We start from the raw sequence: 21301 nt of genomic DNA on the forward strand, positions 1-21301 counted from the left end.
CCAGTTTTCACAGGGTGAATATTTCACAACATTATATTTTACAAACAAACATTCTGTCTTCCAGGAAGAAATAATACTTTTGTTTGAAATTGGGACCCTGGAGAGAACTACTTCTGAGAGGAAAACAAACTTGTTTTTTTCCAACTGCCACACTGTAAGCAGTTTACTTATCCAAAGCATTTTGGGGTGGGTGGAGGGGTGGGAACCAATACTATACTGGCTTTGGGGTGGCTGGAGGGGTGGGAACCAATACTATACTGGCTTTGCTGGCGGCAAACGCCAACCATTCTTTACCAACTTATACAACAAACTCACAAAGATCCCTGTCACTTGACTCAATGGATGCTCATATCATAAACTTCCTGCAACAGCTGTGTTTGGCACATCGGTAAATACACTATAACCCTCCCACACCAAACCCTTTCCAGCACACACATTATTTACTTTCAAATGTTTTTTAAAAGTTACTAATAAATTATGTACAACTATGGTTGTGTCGTGTAGGAATTGCCTGCTGGTCATGACAAGCTCAGGCACCTGCCGCTGGTCATATTAGTGTGGAAGTACTTAACTTGTTGAGATGACGTTCTTCTGTTTGATATTTTACTAATGAGGATAAACTGTTTATCCTAGCTGGGTTATTAGTAATGCTACCGTAGCACACCGAGGAACTGTATTCAAATGTGTTAAGCATTCATCTGTTAATATCACAGGAAATCGAGGAAATTTGAAACGCTCTCCATTAATAACAAACACTTTTTAAAAAAATATTAAGGGCTGATCTGGTGAACCGGAAGCAGCTCTCTACAATGTGAACTGTACAAAAAGTAATTCTATTCATTTACAACTAATCATTTCTACAGAAACTAGAGCTCATTCTATGTTTATACATTACATATCATTTATGTAGCTTATTATATTTACATTAATTTTAGCTCTATAATTTATTGTCCTATAAACACTATAAACATATTCAACATATAAATATTTAATTCTATACATGGAAAGCTTTGAAACACTAATTGATAATTACGTCAGTCAAAACCGTAAAATATTCAAAAAGTTAGTTTTGCGTACTGACCATAACATTTTACACAATTGGAGATGTGTAACTGGTAAACAATCAGAGCTTGCTTCCTACACAATCACAGGAATCTGCTGACAGGCCAGTCACTCCACCTCGTTACATATTTTGTCAGTAGTGTGGGCACGCGCTAGTCCCATTGTCTCCTATTTGGCTGCTGTGGTACAGCTCCTGCTTAAACCTGCGAATCTGCCCCCAGGCTGTTGAATTCCTCTGGGTTGTACTTCTCCAGAGAGTTGGCCCCCACGCCCTGGCGGAAACTAGAAGCAATCTCGTCAAATGTCCTTCCTTTGGTCTCAGGGACTTTGAAATAGGTGAATACAAAAAACAGGACCAGAAGCACAGTGAAGATGATGAAGACATAAGGCCCACAGAGTTGCTGTTAAAAGGGCAAAAGAAATCTAATTAATGACAAAAAGAAGCTCTGACATTCTCTGATACAGTCATCACCAATAAAACCTGTGCTGTTTGTCATGAACAACTACCATATCGGATAAATAGAGCTAACCATTTGCTATCACCAAAGCAACAATTAATGCGTAGTAGAGCTATTTTGTGCCATTCTGGACTTGCCCATTTAAATATTCTGCTGCTTTCAGACAAACTCATGTCTCATGGCAGCTTTCATTGAAGTCTCCACTTTCTGCCTCCTGTAACTGTTAACAGTGCAAACAGCCAACTGTAACTGCCTGAAGTCCCTCTCAGTTCCTCATACTGTTGATAAACTACATGCAGCAGTCAGCACACGGAGACTTTGGGCAGCTTCATTCAGAGAGCTTCACTCGCCTGGTGGTCAGTGACCCCATGTCAGTGTGCCTGCATCCACTGTTTATGGCGGGTGTACCAGGCGGGCATGGCCACTTGGCTTATTTGTGATATTGATGTCAATTTAACTAGATACACTCGATGAGGTTCCACTCCCCAGTGTAAAGTCTAGCTCAATGAGAGCCCAAAGTGCACAAATGGACATTTAGGTGTGCAAACCCGATCCACAAGGTTCCAAATGACTGTTATGCACAATATCATATTCAATTCATCCAGATTTGTGCTGTGGGATGTTTTCGAGTCATCAACTCAGATTATTCCCAATGCCTCTGGCAAACACGGCCCATCAACTCAGAGTAGCTACTTCAGCGCTTTCTCCAGACAAAGAAAAAACTTAGAATGCACCGTCCTACTTCTGAGTGTGTCTCACAGTTCAAGAGATAAAGAATGCCCCAAAGTTTCAAAATGCATTACTGGTGAACAACTTCGCCCACCAACCACGCCTGGCGATCACTCGCAATCCCCTTGCAAGCAGGACCTGCAGTTGAGGTTCTCTGCTGACTCCAAAATGAAAATCCACCATTTTACTGAAAGCCGGAAGATAAAGGCGGGATTATCTCTACATCATCCAGACAATGATTCTCCACTACTTTCCTGCCTATAATTTAGGCTTAAACAACAGTGCACCCACCTCGATATATTGGAAGGCCATGCCAACGATGAAGTTTGCAGTCCAGTTACACAAACCAGATACAGCGAAGGCAGCAGGTCTGGGGCCTTGACTGAACAGCTCAGCAACAATAAACCACGGGATTGGGCCAGGTCCAATCTCAAAGAAGGCCACAAAACCAAAAATAGCAATAATGCTTACGTAGCTCATCCAAGTCAGCTGGTCCTGCACAACATAAACCACAACATATTTAATGTTTTATACTTTCAAAAATAAACTCATTCGTAAAGCATAAAATGGAACAAAATCTCTCTTCGGTGACGATATATTTTTTTAATATCAGTACTGATTTCTCTTTTGTCTTGTGGTGCTTCTGTGGTCTCTTCATGTTGGGAGCTTGGCCGAGCTAAGCCAGTGAGCTAGAGTTTGGTTCTCAGGCTCTAGCTGTGGGAACAATGTTTTCATCAATGTTCAACCCCCTGCTCAGCTCCTCCCCACCAAACTGGGAACTTGCCAAATGAAAATCTAACAGAACAGGTCCACCTCGTGCCGCCATTCTGGTCATATCTAAAATCTTTCTTATATCACAGCTACGATTTGCAGCCGACTCAAAGTTTCATTTCAACACAGAGAAAAGAACCTCCACTGAGTTCGCTTTCATTTTTAGTTGTCCTGCAGCAGTTTGATTGGATCTCTGGCAATGGTATCCTTCCCCTTTCATGTAAAATTAATCAATATCTGGAAACCCAGCATTGTATCATTAACAAGTTGCCACTTTTAGGAGCATGGGAGCAGAAGGAGGCCATTCTGCCCTTCGAACCTGTTCCACCATTCAACAAGATTATGATCGTTAAGATTATGCTAAGATTCATAAGATCGGTCTCTCAATTCCATTGACCACGTTAGTTCCATTTACCTTAATCCACTGACCAAACATTGACCTAGCAACCTCACTTTTGAAATTTTCTATTGATCCCTAGCCTGAGAATTTTTTGAGGGGAGAAAGTTCCAGATTTTCACTCCCTTTGGCGTGAAGAAGTGCTTCCTGACATCAGCCCTGCACAGGCTGGTTCTAATTTGAAGGTGCTGCCCCTTTGTTATGGTCTCCCTCCACCAGAGGAATTAGTTTCTCTCTATCGACCCTATCAAATCCCTTAATCATCTTAAACACTTCAATGAGATCATCCCTTAACCTTCGATACTCAAGGAAATGCTGGCCTAGCCATTGCAAACTGTCTTCATTATCCAACTCTTTAAGCCCTGGCATCATTCTGGTGAATACCTTCACCCAGGAATTGTACCCAAATGTTTAAGCACAGCTGTCATGAGCCACAATCATCCCAAATTGAAACGAAAATGGAAGAGTTAAGTGACGTAGCAGCCAAAGAGCCTCAAAATGTTCACCAAGAAAATGTCACACATTCAATTAGAACATTTTACATCTACTGACTGACTTTTCTCATGAAACAAACGTTTTCTTAGTATCAAACAGCGCAAAAGGCTATTCTGCCCATCATGCCCATGCCAGCTCTTTGAGAAAGCTATTCAATTATCTCCACACACACCCCCACCCTTCCCCACCTGCCACCTGCGGCTCTCTCCCTGTAGCTCTGTCATTTATTTTCCTTTTCAAGTATATATCCAACTCCCTTTTGGTATTAAAATGTTGGGAGTACTTCCATTCTGCACTGACCACTGTGTAATTCAGGGCACTGGGTAGTTGGATCCTGTAATCAATCATTTGGTGTGAGTTAATAGGGCACAGAAAGATTTTACAGAGCTCTGTTTATGGAAATTCAAGGTCACACGCTAGGAAGTTAAGTAAATTGGATAAACTCCATGAATGCACAAGATCTACAGGTCCTTTTGAAGGAGGAGCATTCATGAGTTTAATGGGTCCTTATTTTGCTCCTCTCATGCCCAGTGAAGGCTTGTCCTATCCACAACTCTAAACCACAGACTGTCCATCGGTTTAGAATCTTCCGGAGCTAACTTTCTTTTTTAAAAAAACGACATGAACAGGCAGCTAAGATGTTTGCCGAAGGACAGGTGACTTTTGCAATTTCTGTCTCAAGTTTCTGGAAAGATCCTGATTGAGTAACCCTGGGTGGGGACCTCCCCTTGAAATGAACATACCATAACGAAACTGACCTGTAGGATTTACACCTGCTATTGTTTGTAGCTTATGTGAAACTCAAAATCTATAGACTTCAGGACCCACTGTCTCTGAGCTCGATATTTAACAGGAGAGAGCTACAGAAATCAGTTCATCACAAGTAGGTGTGAATGATCATCATCTATCTCTCATTGTGTAGAATGGCTTTGGACTTTCAAACCAGTCTGGGTGGAAAATAACAGTTCTTCATGTGACTGAAACTGACTTCAGACTATAAATTCTCTTATCTCAATAACCAGAGAGAAACTGGTCAAACTGTATAGAACACCAGCTGCAGGACTACAGCAGCAGAACAAGGCTGTAAAGCCATGCTTTTTTAAACCTGAGGATGAATGCATCTTAAAAGTGTCTCAGCCTGGTTCCTGTTCCAAGTCCATCAGTACTCAAACTTGACCTCCTGGTAAGAAAACCACAAGGAACCAACTTTGAGACCTACTTGAACAATCCTGCAATAAGTCTGACGTACGACTCCAGCCATTTGAATCTGGATCCTAACTAACCCTTCAGGACTGAAAACACCTTCCTCAACGGGCCCACCAGGACTGCTTTTCCATAAGACAAACCAAACAAGTGAACTATAGCCTACACTTTTGTGTACAACTTGTAAAAGTACACATCTTCTCTAACTGTATTTTTTCTCAAGTTTGTGTATATGTGTGTGTAAGTGAGTTTGTGTGTGAGTGAGTGTGCGTGAGTGTGTGTGTGCACTTGTGTGTGTACGCGTGTGCGAGTGCGCGTGTACGCGTGTGTGTGAGACTGACTGCGTGTGAGAGTGAGTGTGTATTGTGTGTGTGTGTATGTGGTGGTGTTAAGACACTATGTGAATGTGTGAATAAATAATCCTCTTTAGTTAACCTATGAAAGCTTGCTGCTGGTTATTAGAAAAATGACCAGACACTCAGAGGTTGAGAAACATACCTTCCTTTCCAAAAATACTGATTACTGACAGTAAGGAAAAGGGGACTAGAGTTTCACTACTCTCCTGACCCTGTCCATAACAGTTCCATACTTTCTGTTCCCTGAAGAAAATTCTTGTAACGTAACCTCACAGTTGAGCTAATTACTCAAAAATATTTCAGCTAATTTATAGTGATCTCTTTAATATATTTTTTAAAAGATGCATCTGGTAGCCCATGTACATTTGTTGAATTAATTTCTGTTAATTGCCTCTTGTTAATTGATAATGGGAAATTGTTGTGCTGAATCAGACACTGCCCTTTCCTCATTAGGACACAGATCCAGGGTGATGGAATGAAAGTTTCCTTTAGCCACTACCTCTATGAGACCCACATGAAGTGACTTTGGCTACCTCAGTGTTATCAGATAACTGCTGACAGTTATTTTTAAAGTTGTGTTCCTTTTGACTATGGTGTTCTTTAAATGAAGGAAGTTATTTTAATAATGCTTGCACAGAGAATGAATCACTCACGCAAATCACTCACCAGGAGAACAAGTGCAATGGTCATCAGAATTGCACAGACAGCCATTCCGGCCAGGCCAATCAGGTGAAGAGTACGTCGTCCAGCTCGCTCCACCACAAACAGCTGCAGAAACAGAAACATCACGTTGGAAACTGTGGCCTAGAAACACAATCCTGCCCATTCGTGGGCACAGAATGGTCAGTTGGTCTGGGTGCAACTGGTCTGAGGCTTGAGCCAAATCAGCCCTTGGACCTCATCAACATAATTCTTTCTGAGAAGCTGCCAATGTCAACCAGGCACCCAGAGGTCAGGAGATGTCTAACGTGGGCTCACAACAATCCTGAGGCAGGTGCTGGGGGAGAAGAATGGGAGGAAGGCCAGCATGTGGCAATCGTGTACCCACAGTTTGTTGCCCCCTGTAGACCCTTTAAGGATTGCTGTGCAAGAAGCTGAAACTCCTGCATGGCGTTGGCCCGTGCATGCGCAGCTCTGTCCAAACAAAGTTCTATGGGAGGTCCTGAAACAGGTGGTAAATCTCCCAATGGCACATGCAAGGAGCCTAAAACCTGCCTTCAGCAACCTCCAGAGATGCCTAAACATCACTGCAGCCAATATATGCCATTTGGTATATTTAAGGGTGAGGGGCACAGCACTGCGAAACTTGTTGATTTTGGTCCCTATTCTACAACCAAAAAAACAGGCACAGTAGGATCCAAATTCTATCCCACAGAATTTTACTTCCCACACTCTGCTAAAATGAGCAAATGCTTTCAACTGCAATACATTTAACTTTCTAAGAGGCACTTTAATTTTCCCCTCCCGTCTAAAGAAATGCTCTCTCTCTGTCTCTTGGTGGTTCTGGTTTCTGTAAGCCTGCAGATATACTGATGCTACACACTGGACTGCTTCTCAGGAGGCCCCTTCCTAATGTGTGGCCTAGATGGTGCTGTGGAGCACAATTGTGCCCTCGCCTGGTGTCCACATGTGTGAAAAGCCCAACCGAGGTTGCTTATATGGAATGAGGAGGATCACCAATCCTGACTGATCTTATCTGAGGTCAATGATAATACTTGCACAGCGACTCCAGCAGAAGTCAGCTAGTTTAAAACAGACAAAGGACCAAAGCTGGAATCTCAGTGGTCCGTGTGGCCCAGTTTCACACTGAAACTTTGGAGGGCTGTGGTCCACTTTTAAGTTTAATTCCTAATTTTACTGCACAGAACAGTTGGGAAACTCAATAATTTCATGGAGGGATACGTACTGATACAACTGTGAAAGCAGTGTTGACCACACCGGAACCAATGGTGGCATAAACAGGCTGTTCAACGCCAGCTTTCTCAAAAATGCTTGTTGAGTAGTAGAATATCTGTGGAGAAAATGAAATACATATTGAGAAAAGACTGGCATAAACGGTGGTGCAATTGGCGTTTATAATCTCAAAATCACACCCTTTTTGAAAGGAATCATGCAGAATTCTAATCATTGGTACAGACCAAATAAAGTCATGAGAAACCACACATTCAGGGAACAGAATTTCAGTTCGTGCAGGAAGTAAATCAGAAGGCGAATCTTGCGGACTTTTTGCACTGGGAGAGTGAAGGTCACTGGCCCACTCCTGCTCCTATTTATGTTCCAATGACTCCACAGGAGGTTCCCTTACCAGTAACAATATTGAGGACCTGGGTGTGGAACACGCTGGTTGCATGGTTTCCCATTCATTATGTAGCAACCTCTCTGTCCAAATTCTCAACATGTACCATGAGCAGATGAAACTCCATACAGAATTGTAAATTGTGCGCACAAACCAGGCTGTGTAGTTGTATAAGGCAGCAGTCAGACACCATTCGGAGTACAGGTACTGACATTTAACATCTGGTTGTCTTATCCTATGACTTCCCTTGAGAGGTGGGCAAGAAAGATCTTTCTAGGTGACAAGAAGCTCATTTCTTTTTGGAAAGGGGGGGGCTTTGATCTGCCTAATTTCAGTTTTCCACATTATGAAGGGAAGTGATTAGACCAAATGGGTTGCTATGGGAAAGGGTTCAAAGGGCAGGGGCATAAATTATAGATGCAGAAGTTAAAGTTAGAAAGGGAACTCAATGGTGAGGAGATTTGTAGAATGCAAAGGGTCAGTATTACTGATTTCCAGAGACAATGAGGTACACTTCTGAAGAGAGAATAAATTGCGGGGAACGATGAGAAGGCTGTGATTGGGATTAAGGTAACAGGAAAGGACAGGCTTCCTAGACCGAATGACCCTTGCCCATTGACAAAGAGTCTTTTGCCCATACTTACAGCGTTGATACCAGACAGCTGCTGGGACAGTTGTAGCACCATTGCGATGATAATGGGTTGGCGATACATTGGTGATCGGAACAGCTCAGGAATTGTGACTTTCTTCTCTCGCATCATCTGCCTGCTCTCTTCCTTCATCTCCTGCATGTCGCTGCTGACGTCTGTTGTTCCACGAAGCTTCTTCAGAACTAAAAATATTTGTGAATGTTATTTTAAGAAATATTAATTCCCAACCCATAAAAATTGTGGCAAGCATGTTATTCTCCTTATTGAGTTCAATGGTTTGATGCACGGGGGTAGGGGCATTAAAATGAATGGATGGAAAATCGCATGTTGGGTGCATAAAATTTCCCAGGAATGCCAAAGTGGGAAATCTCCTCTACCGCTCTGAGGACACCTGTAACTCTTCAATATCTTCCCCATCAACATTTATCATTCTCAAACTAAACATGAGAGTCACCTGAGTCTTTGACGTGGAATATATCACAGGTAAGGCCAACCTTATATGTACTCAGCTGACATCTGCACATGTACACTTCTCTGCAGGGACTGTTAGACAGCAATAAAAAGCAGGAACTCCAGCTCCTCTCCCTAACTCTTTAGTTTTGCCTTAATTGCAAAGCCACACTGAAGCCCAAACTTGAGACCAGAGCAGGTGAAAAAATTATACTGCCCTGTATTGCTCAGCATCCACATTTACATGGATGTATTTCCTGAGATATTGGGAAGCCCATCGTATGCTTTATGGACAAGTCAAGTTAAAAGAATCTGGGCAGGAGCTCAGTACACTGGGAGTTGCTGCATTATCAAGCTGCCTTTCAGATGAGATTTTAATCTAAGGCTCCATCCACATGTTCAGGTGGATGTGAAAGATCTTGTGACACTATTTCAGGAGCAAGGATGATTTACTGTCCAAGCCAACATTTAGTGTCTCAATCAAAAGCAGATTAATTAGGCGCTAATCTCCTTTGCTGTTTATGTCGGTGCAGATAAAATTAGTTGCCATGTTTGCCTACATAAGAACAGAGTGCACTTCAGTGATTTATTCGTTGCAAAGTGTTTTCAGCAATGAGGAGGCAGTAAAGTGCTCTCAAAGTGCTTTTATCTTTTAAGCACATTTCTAATGGCTATCTGGTACAATCTAAACACAACAGAGCTGTATGCAATGCAAGAAAGTGAGCACTGAGGACATTTGAAGAAAGATAAAAAGAAAAAGAGAAAGGGTTGCATTTCTCTAACGCCTTTCATGACCTCAGGACACCCCAAAGCACGTTACAGCCAATAAAGTGCTTTTTGAAGTGTGGTCACTGCTGTAGGAAGTGAGGCAGCAAACTTGTGCACAGCAAGCTCCCACAAACGGCAGTGTGGTCATGACCAGGTGATCTGACTTTAACCTCATCACAAGGTCAAGGTCCTACCATGAAACACCCTCCCTCGATTCTATTTTTTGTTTGATTTAATGAGACGCCCTTCACCCCACCCTGAAGACACCAGCCATTCCTAGAGCTACCAGTCAACCTCATTCCCCTAACACAATCTGTAATAGGTCAGTTGTGTTTTGTAATAGTACTCAGTGAGCAATAAGCAAATCGAAGTCCATACAACTTTCCTCACACTATAGCTTGTGAAATAGTTGGACTCTTTGTGTTATTCTCACCATAGCTTGAAATAACAGTCCCCCGGTTGATGAGAGATTAAACAGTGCTGTGTTTTTAACATGTAAAATCTTACCGCTCTTTGCCTTGCTTTCCTCATTCTTGTTGATAAGGAGGAAGCGAGGGCTTTTTGGACAGAATGGTAAAGCAATACACTGCAACAGTGCGGGAAGGACCAGAAACCCAAGTAATAATGGCCAGAGGGTCTCATTTCCCATGATTGAATGCAACCCAAAAACCTGCAAACACAAGGAAAGATTATTTTTAACAAGTTATATCTGAAAAAAAAGTAGTAAAAATTGTTCATCTCAGCTTAATAGGTCACATCAAAGTGTCTTAGAATTACGGAATTTGGAAGGGTTGGCAATAGTAGAAAGGATTTCACAAAAGGCTTCCAATCTGTGTGAGTGTGGTTACTGCTGTTCTGAACACAGTTGGTCTGAGTACATCGGTGACCTGAACAGGGCAATAGCTTTAAAAACAGCATCTCTGATGGTATGGGTGCATTCTATCACCTCCTTGCATCATTTATTTTGTCGACTGTGTTCACCTTCATGGTGGAATTTCTACGGCAATTCCTCAGCCTCTCCACCTCATCATGTCAATGGATGATTGGTGGAAATCCCAGAGAAATGGGAGAAACAGCCAATAACAGCAGAAGATCAGGAGAATCCGATCAGGAGAATCCTTTGGAATTTAGTGTCATTTATTTATAAAAATGCATTCGGAATTTAGAATTACCAATGATTCACAAGCCAAGGTCAATGAGTCTAGCTGTGGACAAGTTACACTGAGTGTGTGACTTGTCAAATAACTGTTGACACAGCAAGAGACCCCCAAGTTAAAAAAAAAATCATACTTAAACTTCACAATTCACAGCAGGAGTTGGAACTGAAGGCAGGGGGCCCAGTAGGAGATTATCACTGAAATAGAAGAGTGCAACACAATCCCATTATCAGTTGGTTCATTCCACATCTCCAACACTGAATGACAACTCACCCTCCCCAGCTCCTGGGTCCACTGCTCCAGAAAGACTGTGATGCCCTATTTAAAGAGGAATTCTCTCTCCTGGTTTAAATTTGAAAGTGAGAGGAAAGGTTGCCACTGAAATCCGGTGCACTGTTTTCCTCAGCACAATCGGTGTCCCATACAGAAATCTCCGTGCAATCAATTCAGGGCTTCAGCAAATTGCCAATAAAAACAAAGAAACTAAACTGCTTCATCCTGACTGGTTTGAAAAAAGTTATTCTGGTGTTGTATACACTCCTGTGCTTGGAGCAACAACGCAATTAATCTACAATTTTTAAATATAATTCCTACATTGAAAATTATTATATGAATCCATTTGTGGAAGATGATGTGTGCAGTGATACTCTGCAAAGTTTTCCTAGACTATGACAGACAATAGGAAATGCGAAGCAGACATAGAGTTGATCGCAACATATTGATAAAAACAAAAAACTACTGCGGATGCTGGAAATCCAAAACAAAAACAGAATTACCTGGAAAAACTCAGCAGGTCTGGCAGCATCGGCGGAGAAGAAAAGAGTCGACGTTTCGAGTCCACATGACCCTTCAACAGGCCAGACCTGCTGAGTTTTTCCAGGTAATTCTGTTTTTGTTTATAGAGTTGATCGCGTTGTGTGCAACACTTCAGTGTTGTAAAGATTAAGGGTTGACTGCTTATTGCTCACCTGTGCAATGAGAATTCCAATCACAATTCCCAGCTGATGGAGGGTGCCCAGAGCTCCTCTTAAAGCTGTGGGAGATATCTCACCGACATACATGGGAACAAAGCCCGTGGTCAAACCGGAGTAGATGCCAATAATGAACCGTCCCAATATAAGCATTTCGAACGAGTTGGCCAGTTTAGAGAATCCCATGAGAATGGCTGCAATGAATGCCAAGACGTTGATCATCAGCATAGAGTTCCGCCTGGTTTAAAGAGCAAACGCTTCTTAAGTGAAACAGAATTAGGTCTTAGGACTTCAAATCATTTCATTTTAGTTTACCAGATGAAATCAAATGGGCCTCAGCATAATAAATAGCCACTCAATGGAAAATGCATTCCACACTGATTTCACAGATCACTTGCTCTATTTTCAACATTCCCAGTTAAATTGCTCAGGAGATATCCATGTTCAAACATGAGTAACTTTATAATTTATAAATGACAAATTTACAACTGAAACAATCAAACTCATAAGTGGACATAAAAACATAGAACGAGTAATTATTACATTTTTGATTTTATTTTCATATTTAATTATAATATAAACACAATAACAGGTAAGAAAGTGCATTAGTGTTACAAAACGTGCAGAAAAGGTTTCATAACTGATGATCAACTACATGTCACTGAAAAGGGATTGAAATCTTCGGCTGGGATTTTACAGTCTCGTCATGGTGAGCAAGGGGTAAAATGTGGCGAGCTATTCGAAACTCCAAAGACTTCGGCAGGACCGTAAAATCCTGCTGCCGTAAAATCCCACCCTTAATGTTGGCTATGGGGGCAGAAGCTCAAAGCTTCTGTCTTGGTGCAGTTAAATCTCAACATTTGTTCAACAAATGGCTCGACATTTGGAAGAAACCCACAGCATCAGGAATAGATGCTACATAGAGTGAAGTTCCTGAGGTATAAACAGAATTCTATCTTAATCGTGAGTAGACTGTGTAATTAGTAAATATATGTTGAATAGTGAGCTAGAACAAAAAGTTGAAGATCACAGACCTTCCCTTCTCCTCCATCCTATCTCTACTCTGTACTTGATTATGGCCTGTTACATCTCTAACTTTTTCCAGTTCTGATGAAAGTTCATCAACCCCTGAAATGTTAATACTGTTTCCCTCTCCACAGATGCTGATTGACCCACTGAGTATTTCCAGCATTTTCTGTTTTTATTTCAGAATTCCAGCATCTTTTTGTTTTTTTTATTCATTCACAGGTTGTGGGCTTCACTAGCTCGGCCAGCATTTCCCTAGTTGCCCTTGTTTAGGGCATTTAAGGGTCAACCACATTGTTGTGGGTCTGGAGTCACATATAAGCCAGACCAGGTAAGGATGGCATGTTTCAAGAATCTATCTACCTCTGCCTTAAAGATATTCAAGGACTCTGACTCAGCCACCTTTTGAGGAAGAGAATTCTAAAGTCTCACAGTCCCCTGAGAGAAAAAATATTTTCCCCACCTCTGTCCTAAATGAACAACCCCTCATTTTGAAACAGTGACCCCAAGTTCTAGATTCTCCCACAAGAGGAAACATCCTCTCTACGTTCAACCTGTCAAGACCCCTCAGGATCTTATGTTTCAATGAAGTTGCCTCTTATTCTTCTAAATTCCAGTGGATACAAGCCTAACCTGTCCAGCCTTTCTTCATAGGACAACCCGCCCAATCCTGATATTAGTCTAGTAAACCTTCTCTGAACTGCTTCTAATGCATTTACATCCTTCCTTAAATAAGGAAACCAATACTGTACACAATACTCCAGATGTGGTCTCACCAATGCCATGTACATATGGGAAGCATAACCTCCATACTTTTGTAATCAGTTCCCCTCACAATAAACAATAACATTCTATTAGCTTTCCTAATCACTTGCTGTACCTGCATACTAACCTTTTGTGATTCATGTACTAGGACACCCAGATCCCTCTGCATCTCAGAGCTCTGCAATCTCTCACCATTGATAATATGCCTCTTCTTTTATTCATCCTGCCAAAATGGACAACCTCACATTTTCCCACATCATACTCCATTTGCCAGATCTTTGCCCACTCATCTACTCTATCTAAATCCTTTTGTAACCTTCTTAGGTCCTCTTCACAGCTTACTTTCCTTCCTTTCTTTGTGTCATTAACAAATTTAGCAACCATACCATCGGTCCCTTCATCCAAATCATTTATATAAATTGCAAAGAGTTGAGGCCCCAGCATTGATTCCTGTCGCACACCACTCATCACATCCTGCCAACCAGAAAATGAGCCATTTATGCTTACTCTCTGTTTCCTGTTAGCCAGCCAATCTTCTATCCATGCCAATGTGTTACCCCCTACACCATGAGCTTTTATTTTCCGCAATAACCTTCGGTGTGGCACCTTATCAAATGCCTCCTGAAAATCTAAGTACAGTACATCCACTGGTTCCCCTTTATCCACAGCACATGTTATTTCTTCAAAGAACTCTAATTAATTGGTTAAACATGATTTCCTTTTCAAAAAGCCATGTTGACTGATTACTTTGAATTTATCTAAGTTACAACGTCTTCAATAATAGCTTCTAATATTTTCCCTATGACAGATGCTAAATTAATTGGTCCAGGTTTCCTGCTTTCTGTCTCCCTCCCTTTTTGAATAAAGAGGTTGCATTCACCACTTTCCAATCTAATGGAGCCTTCCCTGAATCCAGTGAATTTTGGAAAATTAAAACCAACACATCAGCTCTCACTAGCCACTTCTTTAAAGAACCTAGGATGAAATCCATCTGGACCCGGGGACTTGTCAACCCACAGTTCCAACAATTTGCTATGTACCACTTCCCTGGTGATTGTAATTTTCCCCAAGTTCCTCCCTCCCTTCCATTTCTTGATTTAGTTACTTCTGGGATGTTACTTATATCCTCTCTAGTGAAGACCGATGCACAATATCTATTCAATTCATTTGCCATCTCCTTATTTTCCATTATTAGTCCTGCAGACTTACTTTCTATAGGACCAATGCTTACTTTGTTAACTCTTTTCTTTTTAAAATATCTATAGAAACTTTTAGTATTTGCCTTTATACTTCTAGTTAGCTTTCCCTCGTACTCTTAATTTTTCCCTCCTTATTAGTCATCCTTTGCCGTTTTTTGTATTCTGTCCAATCTTCCAACCTGCCACCCATCTTTGCACAACTATATGCTTTTTCTTTAAGTTTGATACTATCTTTAATTTTTTAGTCAACCACAGATGGTGGACCACCACCCCCCGCAACCTTGGATTTTTTCTTTCTTGTTGGAATGTATCTATTCTGTATATTCTGAAATATCCCACTGCATCTCTATTGACATATCCCTTAACCTAAATTACCAGTTCATTTTCACTAGCTCTGCTTTCATGCCCTCGTAATTGCCCTTGTTTAAGTTTAAAATACTAGTCTTAGATCCAGTCTTCTCTCCCTCAAACTAAATGTAAAATTCAATCATATTATGATCACTGCTACCTAGGGGTGCCTTCACTATGAGGTCATTAATTAATCCTATCTCACTGCACAATACCAGGTCTAGTACAGCCTGCTCCCTGGTTAGCTCCAGAATGTGCTGATCTAAGAAAATATCCCAAAAACATTCTATGAATTTGTCATCTATGCTACATTTGCCCATTTGATTGTTCCTGTCTGTATGTAGATTAAAATTCCCCATGATAATCGCCATACCTTTCTGACAAGCTCCCATTATTTCTTCTTTGATACCCCGTCCTACCATTTAATTACTCTTAGGGGGCTTGTATATCATTCCCATAAGTGACTCCTTGTTTTTATCATTCCTCATCTCTACCCACATTGCTCTTGTATCCTGATTTCCTGAACTTTGGTCAACCCTCTCTATTATGTTAATGTCATCTTTAATTAACAGAGCCAACTCTCCACCTTTTCCTAAATTCCTATCCTTCCTGAAAGTCACATACCCTTCAACCTTCAGATGCCAATCTATACCATCCTGTAGCCATGTCTCTGTAATGACTATTAGGCCTTACTTATTTATCTCTATTTGCACTATCAGTTCATCTGTTTTGTTTCGAATGCTACATGCATTCAGATACAGAGCCTTAAGTTTCGTCTTTTCATTATTATTATTATTATTATAATTGACCAAATCCAAAGCTATTGTCTAACTTTCTTCAGACCAATGCTGAAAGTTCGTGCAATGCCTAGAGGTTTGGAAACACAGTGTAGTATTAAGTGCCATGTGTTTGGCGGGGATCTGTTAGGGAGCAGACAGAACCCAGTACAAGGGTAAACTTCCTACTTGAGACTGTCCCTCTTGGCCTGCTCATAACATCAACTTTATGCTTAGTATTCTTTTTAATGTAGAAACTTTTGGTTAGAGATAGTTGATGGTCAGACATGTCCTCTGGCACTGTAAGATGTTCAGGACAGTTGGTCAATGTTAAATTGTGGCTGGTTTAATCTCTAATTTAGGAAGCAAACCAGCTGAAGAATCAATTCACAGCCATAGGGAAGAACACAACACAGTCATGTAAACCGTCCCTCTACTTCTCAGCCAATCTTTATGGTCCTTGACAAGGACTTCTGTCCTGAAAATTTCAGTGTTACTTGTTCCAAATGTTGTCAACTCAGACTTGGAATATAGTGTAACTCTGCACCAGCTGTGCCATCGAGTTATTAACAGAGGTCATGCCATAAGCAGATGCAGCCTCATTTTCTATCTGTTTGTTAAGAATAATTCTGGTATATCAGGATTGCCAGAGGTGGCAGCACCTGTGATAACAGATGGGCCTACTGTAAAAATGTAAAACTTCAGTTGCTAACAGCAAATATTTTCCCCAGAACTCTGTCAGACTTTGTGATATTTGCTAAGTCACATATCAAACACTGGGGTATTACAGTGTATCAGTAAGTTAATGAGCATCTGGTATGTATGAGAAATATATATGTTGCATCTCAAATATTACCTTCCAAACCGGTTGACGAATAATCCTACTGAAAATGATCCAACCATACCACCCACAGAGAAAATGGCAACAGCCAGAGACCAAACTGTGGTGAGAACTGACGAATTGACGGGTTCATTATATCGCAGTAACCAGGTATCATTAATGAAACTTTCAATAACCTGAAAGAGAAATCAGCAACAGTGAAAAATGTGAGAGATGAACTGTGGTCACCTAAACCTTTTAGACAAGGGACTTCCGTCCTGAGAATTTCAATAGTATGATTTCCAAATGTTGCCGAATTATATTTGGAATATAGTGTAATTCTGCCACCAGCTGTGCCATTGTCCTGTTAACAGAGGTCATGCCACAAGTAGATGCAGCCTCTTTTTCTACCTGTTTGTTAAGAATAATTCTGAGATAAGCTGGTATACCAGGATTGCCAAATACTGAATAAATAGTCAAATCCAAACATTGATAATTACGATGATTGAGTAATGTTGCAGTTCTTCCTTTTGGAAAGTAAAAAGTCGGAGTGAGGTGTTAGTGAAAGAATTATGAAGTAACATATAGTAAAGACAACAAAATTGATCACCCTTCCTGATCGAGTAAAGCAACCTTAAAACTAAAACACTTAAAACTAAGTGGCACGAGTGCGACATCTGCTGAGAACAAGCAGTACCTTTACCATCATAGTTTCACGCTTGATCTGCTAGTGTTGACAGAATTTTTGTTTAATAAAAGGTCACAGCAAAAGGATATCTTCCTGATTCTACACTGGTTACCATCTTGGCATGAAACTGCCTTTCAAGTAGAACTGGCTAATGTTTCTGGTTTCATATCAGACTCGGACTCAATATCACAATGATATCACCATTTAGATAGCAGTTATTGTAATTAGCTTTTCTAGCTGCATTTTTTAAACTCACTAACATCATGTGACTGATCAGTCACCTCTCACCCATTTAACCGCAGCAGTTAATTCATGTTTGAAGTCACCGAAGGAAATTGTGTGGATTAGTTACCAGACCTTGAATCTAAAATGAGCTGCCCTAATTCACTGTCGTTGGACTTGAGCTTGAGCATCTTTCCCTCCAGTTTCCAGGTAACTTTCTGCAAACTGAACTGTTTTCATTCTTTAGAAAAGTCCTTCAGTCAAAGACAACGTTTACTCTGTAACATTGAACAGGCTGCATCGACCCTTGCACCTTATCCTCATAACCGCTTTTATATACAAGTGAATTATAAAACCTAACTGCTATCACAGTGGGGGATGGTGGTGTAGTGGTAATGTTACTGGGCAAGTAGTAATCCAGAGGCCCAGGCTAATACTCTTAGGGGCCTGGGTTCAAATCCCACCTTGGCAGAATTTCAATTCAATTAATAAATCTGGAATATAAATCTTGTCTCTGTGATGGTAACCATGAAAGTATCATTGATTGCTGTAAAAATCCACCTGGTTCATTAATGCCCTTTAGGGAAGGAAATCTGCTGTCCTTACCTGGTCTGACCTACATGTGACTCCAGACCCACAGCAATGTGGTTGACTCTGAAATGGCCAAGCCACTCAGTTCAAGGGAACTTAGGCATGGGGATCAAATGCTGGCTTTGCCAGTGACACCCCCATCCCATTATAGGAAAAAAGATAATTCATTCCCAGTACACAAAGAATTGAAAAATAAATGTTTTGGGTTTCTGCGTTAAGTTATACAACATTGAATTTGTTCTTAATGATATCACTCTCAAGTTACAGATTTCAGTATTTCAGGAGTAATAAAAGGACCTAATTATCTTCACTAACTGCTTACCACAGTTGTTTAACATTTCTGTGGCCACTCTTTGGGTAGGTAATTATTCATTTATTTTAAACAGATTGACAACTGTACTAAGATGGTGTGCAGGGTATTATAACTGTTCTAAGATGGTGTGCAGGGTATTTTATGTGAAAGCATCTGGAAACTGGAACATAACAACTGATGACCCCATCAATCATTCACATGACTGTATCCAAAAAGAGCTCCTCGAGCAAGGTTTTCCGAAAAGTCTGAGTCCCGATTTTAACGGGGATGTGTGAGGGATGTGTTGGCACATTGTGCTCTCAAGAATGGGGCAGGGATTTGAATCCTATCCCGATACTGTGTGTGGAACAAAAGGCTCTCTTATTTACAGCGTGGCTTCTAATGTAAATCCAAGTTTGGGCTGACCCGGTCAATGTGCTTGTAGCTCAAAGCTGACCATAATTGGGCAAGATCGGTGTAATTACAGGAAATAATCCTGCATTGGTGATGTCAGAGTGTTATTCAACAGTTGAAGGCATTTTTACTTTCTTTGGAGAATGCTATTTCTATGGTGAAAGTCTGATAGTGGAGATCCATTCTGCCACCTGCAGTAACTGATGTCAGTGCTCCATAGTCCACTGTACATCTTGATATGATAACTCTTGGAGCTGATATATACACTTACCTATACTTATATGTACACTTATAGCCACTGATATATACACTTATATATACATACATACACTTATATATACTGATACATGCGCATATGTATATACACTTATATATACTGATGTATACACTTATCTGCACTTATGTATACACATATATACTGATATTTATACTTATCTATACACTTGTCTATACTTATATATACACTTATCTATATTCTTATATATACTGGTATATACACTTATCTATACACTTAAATATACTGATATGTACACTTCTCTGTTGCTACAGGTTTGACTGTCCGAGTCAATAAAGCACCAGTGGGCAGTTACGGTCTATGTAGTTTCTACCCTAGGTTATGACTGCCTGTAACATCAGGACATGTGCAGTGATGTTCTGGCCAAAACAACCACATGATCAGTACTAATCTGAGATGCTGCTGCCAAGTTAGATGCAACAAAGGAATTTGTTACATAAACACGGATTTTTACTTTGCTTTTTATGATTGACCGGTGATTTCTGATAGCTGTTATTCTTCCTGCCTTACAGCCAGAATTTGAAGACTTGAAGTTTCAGTGCAAGGCTCTGTTTTACCTAATAATCTTGATTTTCAGAGACAGCATTCTAATAATATATTCAAATCATGGAAACACAGTTGAACAGCAGCTGTGTTAGATGCAAGATGCTGGCGTCAACTTTAGCAGGTTATGAAAAGCCTGAAATGTATTTAATATGAATTTACCTTTCAAAGCATTTAGCATTTTCCTTCCCTTTAAATAAGTGAGATAATAAGAATTGGTGACATAAAAGCAGGCTGGAAACCAAGTTAAAAACTAATTAGTGATAAGATTTAGCAGCTTATCTCCAGACACAGCTAATGACATGATGTCCCATTGACTTATTCTGGGGCCCTGTTCTTTGTGCATCATGACACCTGTTTGATTCAAATATCAATCTACCGCTCTGCTGATGGAAGGAACAACTAAGCAGAAAAATTATTTAGGGAAGAAATAAGTGTTACATTTACAAACCAGGTGAATTTATATATAACCAATAATTATTGAGTTCCCAAATATTATATTTCCAATGGCTTCAAGCTGAAGCTAGGTCATAACAGAAACAATTAAACACAGACTACTCTGAGTACATTTTAAAAAAATGTTACAACTGGTTTCATTAGAACTTTCTTGGAAACTCCAAGGTGAGAAATTCTACTAAGAAGAATGTACTTTCTATTCATCACCTTCCAGGTCTTTCATTACCACTAATACACTGCTCATCACTGGAGCTACCAATCTCAGCTGCAGTGAAAAGCCTAACCCCAGAGAACATATTTATCAGAACTCCAAGATTGGCTTGTGCAGTTCTGCGTTAGGCAGGGGGAGAAAAGGGACAATGTTCCTGTTCTAGATAACTATTCACTGACCCCTGCGCAGAAGTGAATGGATGTTAGGTAAGGGGCAGGACAATGTCAATCCAAGGCAGTCACTGCCTGGGCTCGCACTTTAAGAATGGCAACTTGAGCAGTCATTAAGGACTGTGAACTGTCACCTTGCAAGAGTTGTCAGCTTTTAGTTTGGGGAAGGAATGTACAACGGAATAATTAAGTTCAGGTACATTTAATACAACATTATTTACAGGATTAAACCTTTTTATAAGGATATATAGAAGCTGCATTTCCAAAATTTTGTTTTACTCTACATTAAGACTGAAGAATTCCCATTCAAATCCTATTAACATAATGTGGTTAACACTTATTATCATAATATATGCCAAGTGAATCAATCTTTCCCACAAAGCGCATAATTCTGTTATAAAACGAATCGGATCTTAACATTATGTTTTTTTACTTGAAGCAGTTCTGAGCATCTTACCTTCTGGGGAGCATTGATGACACCTGTGTTGTACCCGAACTGTACTGACCCAAGCACTGCTGTACTTACTGCAATTATTAACCTTGCAGTAATTTTCTGAAAGAAAATAAAGAGAAAGAGATCACATTCTGTACTTTGTGTACCAATGTAACACAGGCCTGGAATGCAAGTGATACTCCACTTGGAAAAAGTTGGGAACATGCTGAGTCTCAGGGTAGGGCCTGGAGCCAAATTTTCATTTGTTCATTAAATGCAGATGTTTGAT

At 40.5% G+C, this 21301-nt stretch overlaps 1 protein-coding gene across 2 annotated transcripts in view; it reads right to left on the minus strand.

The window, feature by feature from the left end:
* Positions 1-738: 738 nt before the first annotated feature.
* LOC144690331 (solute carrier family 2, facilitated glucose transporter member 1) overlaps positions 739-21301 on the minus strand; it is a 28313-nt gene continuing 7750 nt past the window's right edge. For both annotated transcript variants that reach the window (XM_078557683.1, XM_078557684.1), the window contains exons 2-10: positions 21037-21132; positions 16734-16894; positions 11761-12001; positions 10143-10305; positions 8412-8599; positions 7378-7482; positions 6138-6239; positions 2541-2744; positions 739-1463 (exon numbers count right to left, since the gene is read on the minus strand). In XM_078557683.1, coding sequence (XP_078413809.1) covers positions 1260-1463; positions 2541-2744; positions 6138-6239; positions 7378-7482; positions 8412-8599; positions 10143-10305; positions 11761-12001; positions 16734-16894; positions 21037-21132 — 1464 coding nt within the window. In that variant the 3' untranslated portion in view covers positions 739-1259. The remainder of the gene's footprint in view (positions 1464-2540; positions 2745-6137; positions 6240-7377; positions 7483-8411; positions 8600-10142; positions 10306-11760; positions 12002-16733; positions 16895-21036; positions 21133-21301) is intronic.

The sequence above is a fragment of the Cetorhinus maximus genome, chromosome 15 (assembly GCF_964194155.1).
Source record: "Cetorhinus maximus chromosome 15, sCetMax3.hap1.1, whole genome shotgun sequence".
In the NCBI taxonomy this organism is placed as follows: domain Eukaryota; kingdom Metazoa; phylum Chordata; class Chondrichthyes; order Lamniformes; family Cetorhinidae; genus Cetorhinus; species Cetorhinus maximus.